Consider the following 11439-nt stretch of genomic DNA (forward strand, 5'->3'; position numbering starts at 1 on the left):
AGGTGCTAGTTTCAAATCCTTTTTAGTCTGAAATCTGTATGCTAGATATTGAGTAAGGTGGTTTTATTGTTTTTTGTCACTTTGAATAATATTTCTGTTCATGTTAAAAACAAAATCAACTCTCTGTATAAATATATCAGGTGACCGTTAAGGCCCATGGGCCTCTTGTATACAGAACTGGCCTACCTAGATTTACATACAGAACCGGCCTACCTAGATTTATATACAGAACTGGCCTACCTAGATTTATATACAGAACTAGCCTACCTAGATTAATATACAGAACTAGCCTACCTAGATTTATATACAGAACTAGCCTACCTAGATTTGTATATAGAACTAGCCTACCTAGATTTATATACAGAACTGGCCTACCTAGATTTATATACAGAACTGGCCTACCTAGATTTATATACAGAACTAGCCTACCTAGATTTATGACTATATTGATGGATTAAGCTTGTGTAATATTTTGTGTTAATGATGGACCAAGTAATTGGAGTCCATGTATATTGTTTGATAGTGAGCTAAGCTAGGATATAACAGATGTTGATAAGCTAGGATCTTACATTGCAGACGTTACTGTGTCCTGGTCATGCACCCAAGCTTGCCCCAGATAATGTACTGGAATCCCTGGTGGTACATCGCCGTGTTTACATCAACCGTGACGAGGACAAACAAGTGGCCAGGTAGGTAGTCCCACAGTGTGTGAAATATCTCAGTCTCTAGCTAATCATAGTCATCAAAGTAGCATAATTGTACGTGTCTGATCGTTGTTTTAAACAAAAATGGGCAAGTGCAGCTCGGATAAAAATTCATTAAAAAGAGAATTATGTTTTGAAGAATTTTGTTTTACTGATAAGTCAAATGAATGTGCAGTATTACTGCTGGTTTCAATACTATAATTATGTAATGCTTTGTGTTGTAGTATGGTCCATCGCCAACAGGAAGGTAACTTCACCCTGAGGGTGGGCTCACTCATCCTGCATAGCATAGGACATCTGATGCCTTACCAAATAGTCAGTGCTAAATACCACACTCGCGACTACATCTATCCAGTAAGTACCATAAACATTGAAATTATTACAGGAAACATTTGAAAGATCACAAATAGGTATTAATGATTTTCAGCTCACCTGGCCCGAAGAGCCAATGCCATGGCGCGGTGTCCGTCGTCCTGCATCTGTCGTCCGTCAACTTTTCCTTTAAAACGCTACTTGTCCTTAATGGCTCGGAGGATTTTGACCAAATTTGGTCTCGAGCATCGGTTTGTATAAACAGAGGGTGTTGCCCCCCTTCCAAAGGGAATTTAATATCTATAAATGGAGGATGTGCCCCCAAGAGGTCCAGACCAATCCCTGGAGGCTACCTCCTTGGGACATAGCATGGAAACTCATTTTCTTGGTTTCTTACCCACCAAAACAGATTTACATGTAGTTCTTCTTGCAACTTTGTTTCTTGTACTCCTTTGATAAACCTTTATGGTACTCAGCAGGTTATAAATTGAAAATAAAATACCAGGTGATCTATTAAACCCCCTGGGCCTCTTGTTAATCGGACATAAGGATAGATTGTAAATTATAAAGCAGTTCTAGAATCTTCTAAAACTCCTTCAACCAACCTAGCCTTTCTGAAAATAGAGGATACAGCTTATAATGGTGGAAATGATATTATGCTATCTAGCATTCCAACTTGTAAATTGAAACCATTGACATGCACTCTAACTTACAGTTTTGTTTCTGTTTAGGTCGGCTATAAATCTAGTCGTTTTTACTGGAGTATGCGTCGGCTTTACAAACGATGTCGATATGTGTGCAGCGTCTATGAGAATGAAGGTCAGGCAGGATTTAAAATCCAAGTGGTAGAGCGAGGTTTCGAGGACCTGGTGATGGAGGATAACACACCTCGTGGTGTCTGGTCCAAGGTCCTAGAGCCACTTGACAAGATGAGAAAAAACGCAGATCTTGTAAAGATCTTCCCCAACTTTATCACGGGTGAAGAACTGTTTGGTCTTACAGAGCCCACCATTATCAGGGTCCTGGAGTCGGTAAGTCAACTTTCCACCTCAGAGAAAGGCTTTGGATAAAAAGAGAAATGTAAAAAATGTTCTGTGTTATTACTGAGGTATTTTACAGCCTTGTGCTAAAGGTTCACCACTTGGCTTGCTTATAATATTTTTATCCACGCTCAACAAAGTAGGCAGGGTATATAGAAACAAGGTATATTCCTTTGTTCTCTCATGAAGAAGAGTTGTTTTTTCCCCGATCTGGGTAGCTGTAAGTGCTACAGGAATTATACCTTTGATATTTAACAGTAATATAGTAAGGGGTCAGCTGCCTTAGTAATATAGTCCAAACATTCGTTGGTAAGCGGTCAGCTGCCTTAGTAGTATAGTCCAAACATTCGTTAGTAAGCGGCCAGCTGCCTTAGTAATATAGTCCAAATATTCGTTGGTAAGCGGTCAGCTGCCTTAGTAATATAGTCCAAACATTCGTTGGTAAGCGGTCAGCTGCCTTAGTTATATAGTCCAAACATTCGTTGGTAAGCGGTCAGCTGCCTTAAGCCAGGTAACTACATATATCAGGCTGCCTTACTCTAACAGTGATATAGCTATGGTACTATCTAATATTCATTTTATTTCTCTCCAGCTCCCCGGAACTGACCAGCTCACTAACTATCACTTTAAGTTTGGTCGGTCATCACTTATTGACATGCCCCTCCTGATCAACCCAACAGGCTGTGCCAGAACTGAGCCGAAAATGCGCACCCACTTCAGAAGGTAGGAGACAACTCGAAGTGGCTAAATCTAATTTTATACAACTTGTAATGTTACAGTTATAGACTATGTAGTAAAGAATACTGAGAGGATTGGATTGGTATAGACTGTATGTAGTAAAGAATACTGAGAGGATTGGATTGCTTAATAGAGCTTGTAATATTACAGTTATAGACAGTATGTAGTAAAGAATACTGAGAGGATTGGATTGGGATAGACTGTATGTAGTAAAGAATACTGAGAGGATTGGATTGGTATAGACTGAATGGAGTAAAGAATACTGAGAGGATTGGATTGGTATAGACTGTATGTAGAAAAGAATACTGAGAGGATTGGATTGGTTTATAAAGCTTGTAATGTTACAGTTAAAGACTGTATGTAGTAAAGAATACTGAGAGCATTGGATTGGTTTATACAGCTTGTAATGTTACAGTTATAGACAATATATAGTCAAGAATACTGAGAGGATTGGATTGGTTTATACAGCTTGTAATGTTACAGTTATAGACAATATATAGTCAAGAATACTGAGAGGATTGGATTGGTTAATAGAGCTTGTAATGTTACAGTTATAAACAGTATGTAGTCAAGAATACTGAGAGGATTGGATTGGTTTATAAAGCTTGTAATGTTACAGTTATAGACTGTATGTAGTAAAGAATACTGAGAGGATTGGATTGGTTTATACAGCTTGTAATGTTACAGTTATAGACAATATGTAGTCAAGAATACTGAGAGGATTGGATTGGTTTATACAGCTTGTAATGTTACAGTACCATTGGTAGAGTTGTCATCAGTACCATTGGTAGAGTTGTCATCAGTACCATTGGTGGAGTTGACATCAGTACCATTGGTAGAGTTGTCATCAGTACCATTGGTAGAGTTGTCATCAGTACCATTAAGAGGTCAGAAATATGTACAGAGGTCAGAGGTCAGTTCATAGATCAGACGGGCAAAGTTAAAACAGAAATGTGCAGAAATGAAACAGTTACAGAGGTCAGACAAAGTGCAGAAGTAATGCAGATTCAGAGGTCAGATAGAGGTATAAAGGTCAGATGTTGGTTCAGAGGTTGGAGAGGTTAAGAGGTCAAAACAGACATTGGTGAACATTCAGCTCGAAACTCAATGTTCTGCCTTAATGTTATCCAGTTTAAATTATGATAATATTTTTGATTTTTTGACTGCATATAAAGTGTGTGTTACTGTTGTGTCTTGTTTTATGATTCTGTAATGCTGTGTTTTCAGACCCCACACTCTACAGTCTAGCAACACCTCGCGTTCCCTGCCCACAACTGTTACGGGGGTGACTGGTGACCTCAACTCCCCATACATGAAACAGTTTGTTCACTCTAAGTCCCAACAGTACAGACGCCTCAAGACTGAGTGGAAAAACAACGTGTACCTTGGGCGCTCCAGGATCCAGGTAAGGCCATGACCCAGATCCCTCATCACATCAGCAATCAATATGGGACTTGATAATATGTACTCTTATCAGATTTAACATTAGAGTAGAACTTATGACTGGGACCAAAAGCTTGGTGCTCGATTAAAATTAATTAGGATGTTAGTTGACTTAAAATATGAAGATTAGTTGTTAATGAATTAAGGTTTTTTTGAGGGAATATTTGTTCAACTACAACTATTCAAGTTATGTGATTGTGAGGGTGTCACTCACTCCTTAAGTGTCGACCTTTCAGGGCCTAGGATTGTTTGCTGCCAAGGATACAGAGAAGCATACCATGGTGATTGAGTATATTGGAGACCTTATCCGTAACGAGGTGGCCAATCGTCGAGAGGTGATCTACGAGGAGCAGAATCGTGGAGTGTACATGTTCCGCATTGACAATGAGGTGGTAGTGGATGCCACTATGGCTGGGGGCCCTGCCCGCTACATCAACCATTCCTGCAACCCCAACTGTGTGGCGGAGGTGGTGGCCTTCGACAAGGAGAGCAAGATCATCATCATAACCAACCGCAAACTCGCCAAGGGCGAGGAGGTAGGCATTCTTCAGTAAATCAATATCCAATAAATATAGGTGAATTTGCACATTTGTTGAATTTTAAAGAAGTTTTTGGTGTTTTCAGACTGTTCTTTCTATTGACTAGTAGTTTGGGTATGATAGTCTACTACTGGTACGATGATTTTAGGTCAAGCGGAACAACTCGCTGATAACTAAATGAATAACTGAGATATGTTTACTTGAATTCCTCTGCTGTATGAATGTAAAATCTTTGCTTCATAACAACTTGACTATGGAGTGGGAGATATTGATAATAGCCTCTTTGTAAACTCGGATGATTTTCTTTATAATTTATACTACGATTCGGGTCTGATGGAACGTTTCCAAAGAAAGGACTTTCTGCAGGCAGTTGCCACCAAACTGGTAGCCATAGATATGAGAAAGATGTGTTTTTGTATGCTTTATAATGCTTGTTCTGGATCTTGTTACCGCTTGTGGAGCTGGCTAATGTTTGGTTTAGGAAATGCTTCGGACTACTCATCAAGAACTGACAGATTTATTCAGGCTTTGTTACTTTGTTTCTTCCTCAGTTGACGTATGACTACAAGTTTGACTTTGAGGATGAGCAGCACAAGATCCCTTGCTGCTGTGGAGCACCAAACTGTCGGAAGTGGATGAATTAAATGTTTGTGAATCTACACGACACACACCAGAGAGATGTGTTAGAGCATGTTATTATCATTGGCTAAATAACATCAAAGCCACACAACTTCAATATGAAATAGGAATTGATGTGTGAACACAAGTCTTTATTGATCTGAACAATGAAATTGATATGGACCTAACAGATGTATTCATGAATTACTACTAGTAGATTGCATTCCTGTGGAAACTTGAAAATGTAGTCCTAGGTAATACATACCACATCGCAAGACTAATCATGGACGCGACTAAAACTGATACGAGACAAATCCCCCCCAACACAACACAACGTGTCTGCCGATTCGTCTGCTGGACAAAAAACCCTGGATTTTCAATACTCTTGGAATCGACACAATTTTCACGAATTTGACAACACCTACCATATACTAGGATTTTGTGAATTTCGATTTTGACACTTAGACTGACCAGTATGGGTCAAATAGTCAGTCTGTGATAACCTTTCTCCCCTGTCCGCCGAAGTTACCTACTTCAACAGAGGAAGGACACCCTATATTGAGGGGAATGATGTATATTGACACTAAATAGAAAGTGCCCACCAAATACAGAGCATTTTTACCAGCGAGATTTATATTGAAAATGAAATGTTCTTTATAAAATGGCCGATGTTTAATTGGATACTCACTAGCTAGCTAGTCACTGCTAAACAAATAGGTCTTCCTTAGTTTACTGCAGAGGGAAGGTGTATAGAAGGGTAATTGTGGCAGCCATTTTGCTTATACATGGCTGTGGCAGTATGCAGAAAGAATGTATACGGCCAAGTGATCCTAACCATCACAGTTTAAAGAGTACCCTACGTAGATTTGGTCACATCACCAAACAAATGTGTTACATTTTGTGAATTTTATCGGTGTGAACTGTGTTTTTATTCTAAGAATGAATTATGCAAATAATCCAAGAGGAGACCAATCAGCCAAATTGTGCCATTACTTGATGTTCTGTAGTATACAATATCACCTGTTAGGAGTGTGTGTTTACTCGTCGTATATCTAGTAGGAATGGATACCAGTTGTTCACTACTACTTCTAGTGTGTATGTGTATATGGTGTAGGTCTGATCGTACATTGTCTTACATAATCAGTGTTTGGACATTAGCCTACCTCATCTAGTGTGACACGTGTATCATAGTAACCCATATAAAACTCACATAGGTTTCCATATTGGTAGGTCAGGGCTACTAGGCTTGCTCTAGTCCGAGGAACAGTGTTTCCAATTTAAAACCATTATGGAGTAATTGCAGAATTAAAATATAGTAAAAGTATGTATTAAATAATATGCCAAGATAGGAAATGAAATTGTATAGGTTAAAAATTGAGCCCTCTTTCCCCCCTATTGGTCCAGAATAGGCAGCTCTGATGTATTGAACTGGAAGATACTAATGTGACCAGTAGGGGACACAGGGTGTGTGATGTTGTAAATATTTGTCAGATGACATTATGAACAAAATTCTCAGACCTATTTGTAAAGTATGTTACTTTCTAGCTACCATTTGTGTACATGTCTAAATATAGATTTATTCCTACCATTTGTAATTCTGACATTTTGTTTTTTTGCAATGTGTAATAGTGTTGGAACGGAACATGTTGATTGGTTGATATTGTAGTGTTTTTATCATTATTATTGATCTTCTCTATTAGCGTCTTGGTCCTTGACATCATTTTTATACTTCGGATTGTGATCACACTCACTGTAATATAAACATTTCATATATCTATATAATAAAGTTTTTTTTAATTGGTTATATTTATAGAAAATGATTTACAGTCAAAATAGTGGAGGAGTATGTGAAGACCGGAGAATAAATTGTTATCTATAAGAATAGATTTATGATTATCTGTTGTTATTAATTTGTGAAGTAATTCCATATTAATTGTTTTTACATTTTCTTCCTTGTTTCTCATTATGTAAATTTTATTGTTGAGCGCAGTAAGGCAAAACAAACTGTCTGGTTCTGGTAAAAAAAATGTCTGGATCAAGATTTTTTTAAATTTTACTGTTTAGGGAAAAAGATACAAATATTTAAATTTGCCAATAATCACATTATATTGTCTCTGTGTTCCATAATAGGCTGTCATCAGTATTCAGTAATATAACTACCCGATACACATCTATTGATATGTACAGAGATAAGACTGGTTTGATAATTAATGTTTACTATAAACACATACAGAGACATTAAGTCATTATAGAATATACAGATTTGTTGATGACTTTATCATTCACATAGATTATATTTTTGGCATTCCTTTCTGTATCGGGGTAAATCTGCGGATAACGATGCAGAAGTTTTAGATAAAACTCTCATCACTAGACAGCCCATTATGACTGGCCACTATCACAGCAAATATAATAAAGAGAACACTACCTAAATCAGGACTTCGTACCTACCTGTTACACTGTAGGTCTGTCTGTTGTTGTCTGTTAAATCACTGTAACTTTACCAGGACCACACAATGAGTTTTCCTCATCTGTTTAGTAACATTATTCTCGCAATATCATGTCCCCTGAATGTAGCTGTCAAGTGGACAGTCCCTACCCTTGTCCGCTAATAGACTAGCCCTTCCTGTGTCTGGACCAGTCCCATATGACTGTGAAGGGTAGTTATTTGTTCTAGTGCTAGAGTGTAGTGTGTTGTATGGTAGTATGTTATATAGAATTTTTAAACAGTTGTGCTATAATCCATTGCGAGAGTGATCTCCCCTGTTAGTCACTAATCATGTGGAATTATTCTGTAAACTCGAGAACGTAGTTCTATGTGTGTTTTTTTGTCAAGTGCTAATTAATGGGAGGTGGGAGAGTTTTCTCAGCGTTTTTTTTTTATCTTTTTCTCTCCAAAACAATTCTTGCAGTAGCTTATATGGTACACAAGTTAAAAGTAAACACATGTATGCCCATTTTTGCAATTAACGTTCATCAAGTTGTATATTCATCAAATTATTTGCAGTTTTAACTTAACATTTTGCATTTTCCACATTTGCTTAACAGTGGTTTGTAGGCGTGCTATCTACGCGTGTGTTTCTCCTGATCTCATCTAGAGGAGACCTATGATTGAACCAGGCAGCATATAAAACCATTTGTCCTTGTGTGAGATTATATGTTGTAGGCAGAGCTCGAGGAGAAAGTGAGTGTGATTTGAATGAAACTAGTGAGGTTGTTAGTATAAGCACTCTTGGTCTTATTGTGGTACAGGAGTGATCCATTGGTAACTAGTAATACTGTACACGTTAACTCATTATTTTCAGTGTTTGCTTTGGAAGGCAATCCACCGCAAAAACTTAAGTCACTTTCAAGCAATTCTATTTTTATTTTAAAGATATAAATCTGACAAGATCAAACCAAGATCTTTGTGGTACATTGGTGGTATACCCCAGTACTGTAAAGCCAAACCCTGGTTTCACTGTAATTCCATCTCACTACAGAACATTGTATTTAGCTGTAATCATACAATTTCCTATCATGGCAGAGGCTAGTATCTTTTTGTTGCAATAAGTCTTTTAATTTTTATTTCATCTATGACAGTGGAAGTGGCTGTTATTTCTCTCCTATTCTCCCTGAACAGTTTTGTCTTTCTCTCTGAACAGTTTTGTCTTTCTCTCTGAACAGATTTGTATTTCTCTCTGAACAGTTCTGTCTTTCTCTCTGAACAGTTTTGTATTTCTCTGAACAGTTTTGTATTTCTCTCTGAACAGTTTTGTCTTTCTCTCTGAACAGTTCTGTCTTTCTCTCTGAACAGTTCTGTACCTCTCTCTCTGAACAGTTTTGTATTTCTCTCTGAACAGTTTTGTCTTTCTCTCTGAACAGTTTTGTCTTTCTCTCTGAACAGTTCTGTCTTTCTCTCTGAACAGTTTTGTATTTCTCTCTGAACAGTTCTGTACCTCTCTCTCTGAACAGTTTTGTATTTCTCTCTGAACAGTTTTGTCTTTCTCTCTGAACAGTTTTGTCTTTCTCTCTGAACAGTTCTGTCTTTCTCTCTGAACAGTTATGTCTTTCTCTCTCTGAACAGTTCTGTCTTTCTCTCTGAACAGTTCTGTCTTTCTTCCATTTAGGTTTTCCTTTCTTGTGAAGCTAATGTGGCCTGGGTGAGTTCAGAGTTCTGAGTCATTGGGTTCCGGCAGTGTAAGTGTGGTGAGACTGCATTTATAATTGAAATTATGCAAATACAGTGTACTTTTGTTATATTTTAGTTAAAACTGTTACATTGAGATTTTTAAGTGGATTAAATGGAAAACATTGACTTGAATGTGATTTAATGGCAATGCAATCATTTCTTGTCCAAATTTATTTTTTGAGAATGGTCAGTCCGGTATGGTTCTGCCAGCTGAAGAAAATATGTTAATTATTGAGGTGAACAATTCTTCAAAATATCTGTATTTAAATGGCAAGCACAATGGTATGTGTCAAGTGTACAATAAGGGAGATAACTTTTTCTAAATTAACTACTTATGCTATGTATCTGTATGTATCTTGTAAAGGGGTAAATTAATCCTATCCCAAAAAAGTGATATTTTGATGAAATATTTGTATAAAAAAAATGAAATTCCATCAAAATCAAAAACAAATGCACTAACAAGGTACCATCAATGGGTATTAGTGATTTTTTTAACAGTTTGTTTTCATCTATTCTTGAGATCTGGAAATCTACTGAATTTAAAGCAAAAAAATGGTGACAGCTTTGTCATTAAATTTATCTCAAACTTTGTGCATAATACTCTTAGTGTAAAACTAGTGACAGGTTACCTATTTTTGTGACCGGTCAGAGGCTGGTCTCCTGGGCGTGCGACTGGTCAGAAGCTGGTCTCCTGTACGTACGTGTGATTGGTCAGAGGCTGGTCTCCAGTACGTGTGACCGGTCAGAGGCTGGTCTCCTGTGCGTGCGACTGGTCAGAGGCTGGTCTCCTGTATGTGTGACTGGTCAGAGATTGGTCTTCTGTACGTGTGATTGGTCAGAGGCTGGTCTCCTGTACGTGTGATTGGTCAGAGGCTGGTCTCCTGTACGTGTGACCGGTCAGAGGCTGGTCTCCTGGGCGTGCGACTGGTCAGAGGCTGGTCTCCTGTACGTGCGACTGGTCAGAGGCTGGTCTTCTGTACATATGACCAGTCAGAGGCTGGTCTTCTGTACGTGTGATTGGTCAGAGGCTGGTCTCCTGTATGTGTGACTAGTCAGAGATTGGGCTTCTGTACGTGTGATTGGTCAGAGGCTGGTTTCCTGTACGTACGTGTGATTGGTCAGAGGCTGGGCTCCTGTATGTGTGACTAGTCAGAGATTCGTCCTCTGTACGTGTGATTGGTCAGAGGCTGGTTTCCTGTACGTACGTGTGATTGGTCAGAGGCTGGTCTCCTGGGCGTGCGACTGGTCAGAGGCTGGGCTCCTGTACGTGCGACTGGTCAGAGGCTGGTCTTCTGTACATATGAACAGTCAGAGGCTGGTCTTCTGTACGTGTGATTGGTCAGAGGGTGGTCTCCTGTATGTACGTGTGATTGGTCAGAGGCTGGTCTCCTGTTCGTGTGACCGGTCAGAGGCTGGTCTCCTGTTCGTGTGACCGGTCAGAGGCTGGTCTCCTGGGCGTGCGACTGGTCAGAGGCTGGTCTCCTGTACGTGTGACTGGTGAGAGATTGGTCTCCTATACATGTGATTGGTCAATGGTGGAGATTTTTTTACAAATAATACTTGTAGTTTAACATCTTAATTCTCGTGTCACAACAATTACTTTAGATTCAATGGAAACATTTGCAGTAATATTGGAAATTTCTGTTTTTATTGTGTGAATATTTTCTTTAACAAACTTTGGTGTTAATTTCAATATTTCTTTTGAATATGCTGTGATACTCTCACATGTAGAATTAATGTTTGATAATGAATGTATGTAAACCATACAAACTCATCTAATTTAAGAAGAACACGCACACACGTAATGCAAGGAGGGGTATGGGAAAACCTACCTGATTGGATGAGAAAGCGAGTACATGAGCATTTGGATGAAA

At 38.5% G+C, this 11439-nt stretch overlaps 1 protein-coding gene across 1 annotated transcript in view; it reads left to right on the top strand.

The window, feature by feature from the left end:
* Positions 1 to 10758, top strand: part of LOC110460322 (histone-lysine N-methyltransferase 2C-like) — a 111451-nt gene extending 100693 nt beyond the window's left edge. The window contains exons 71-77 of the mRNA XM_021513162.1: positions 577 to 689; positions 929 to 1058; positions 1748 to 2047; positions 2649 to 2779; positions 4022 to 4199; positions 4474 to 4773; positions 5328 to 10758. Coding sequence (XP_021368837.1) covers positions 577 to 689; positions 929 to 1058; positions 1748 to 2047; positions 2649 to 2779; positions 4022 to 4199; positions 4474 to 4773; positions 5328 to 5420 — 1245 coding nt within the window. The 3' untranslated portion in view covers positions 5421 to 10758. The remainder of the gene's footprint in view (positions 1 to 576; positions 690 to 928; positions 1059 to 1747; positions 2048 to 2648; positions 2780 to 4021; positions 4200 to 4473; positions 4774 to 5327) is intronic.
* Positions 10759 to 11439: the final 681 nt, after the last annotated feature.

The sequence above is a fragment of the Mizuhopecten yessoensis genome, unplaced genomic scaffold, assembly GCF_002113885.1.
Source record: "Mizuhopecten yessoensis strain PY_sf001 unplaced genomic scaffold, ASM211388v2 scaffold10359, whole genome shotgun sequence".
In the NCBI taxonomy this organism is placed as follows: domain Eukaryota; kingdom Metazoa; phylum Mollusca; class Bivalvia; order Pectinida; family Pectinidae; genus Mizuhopecten; species Mizuhopecten yessoensis.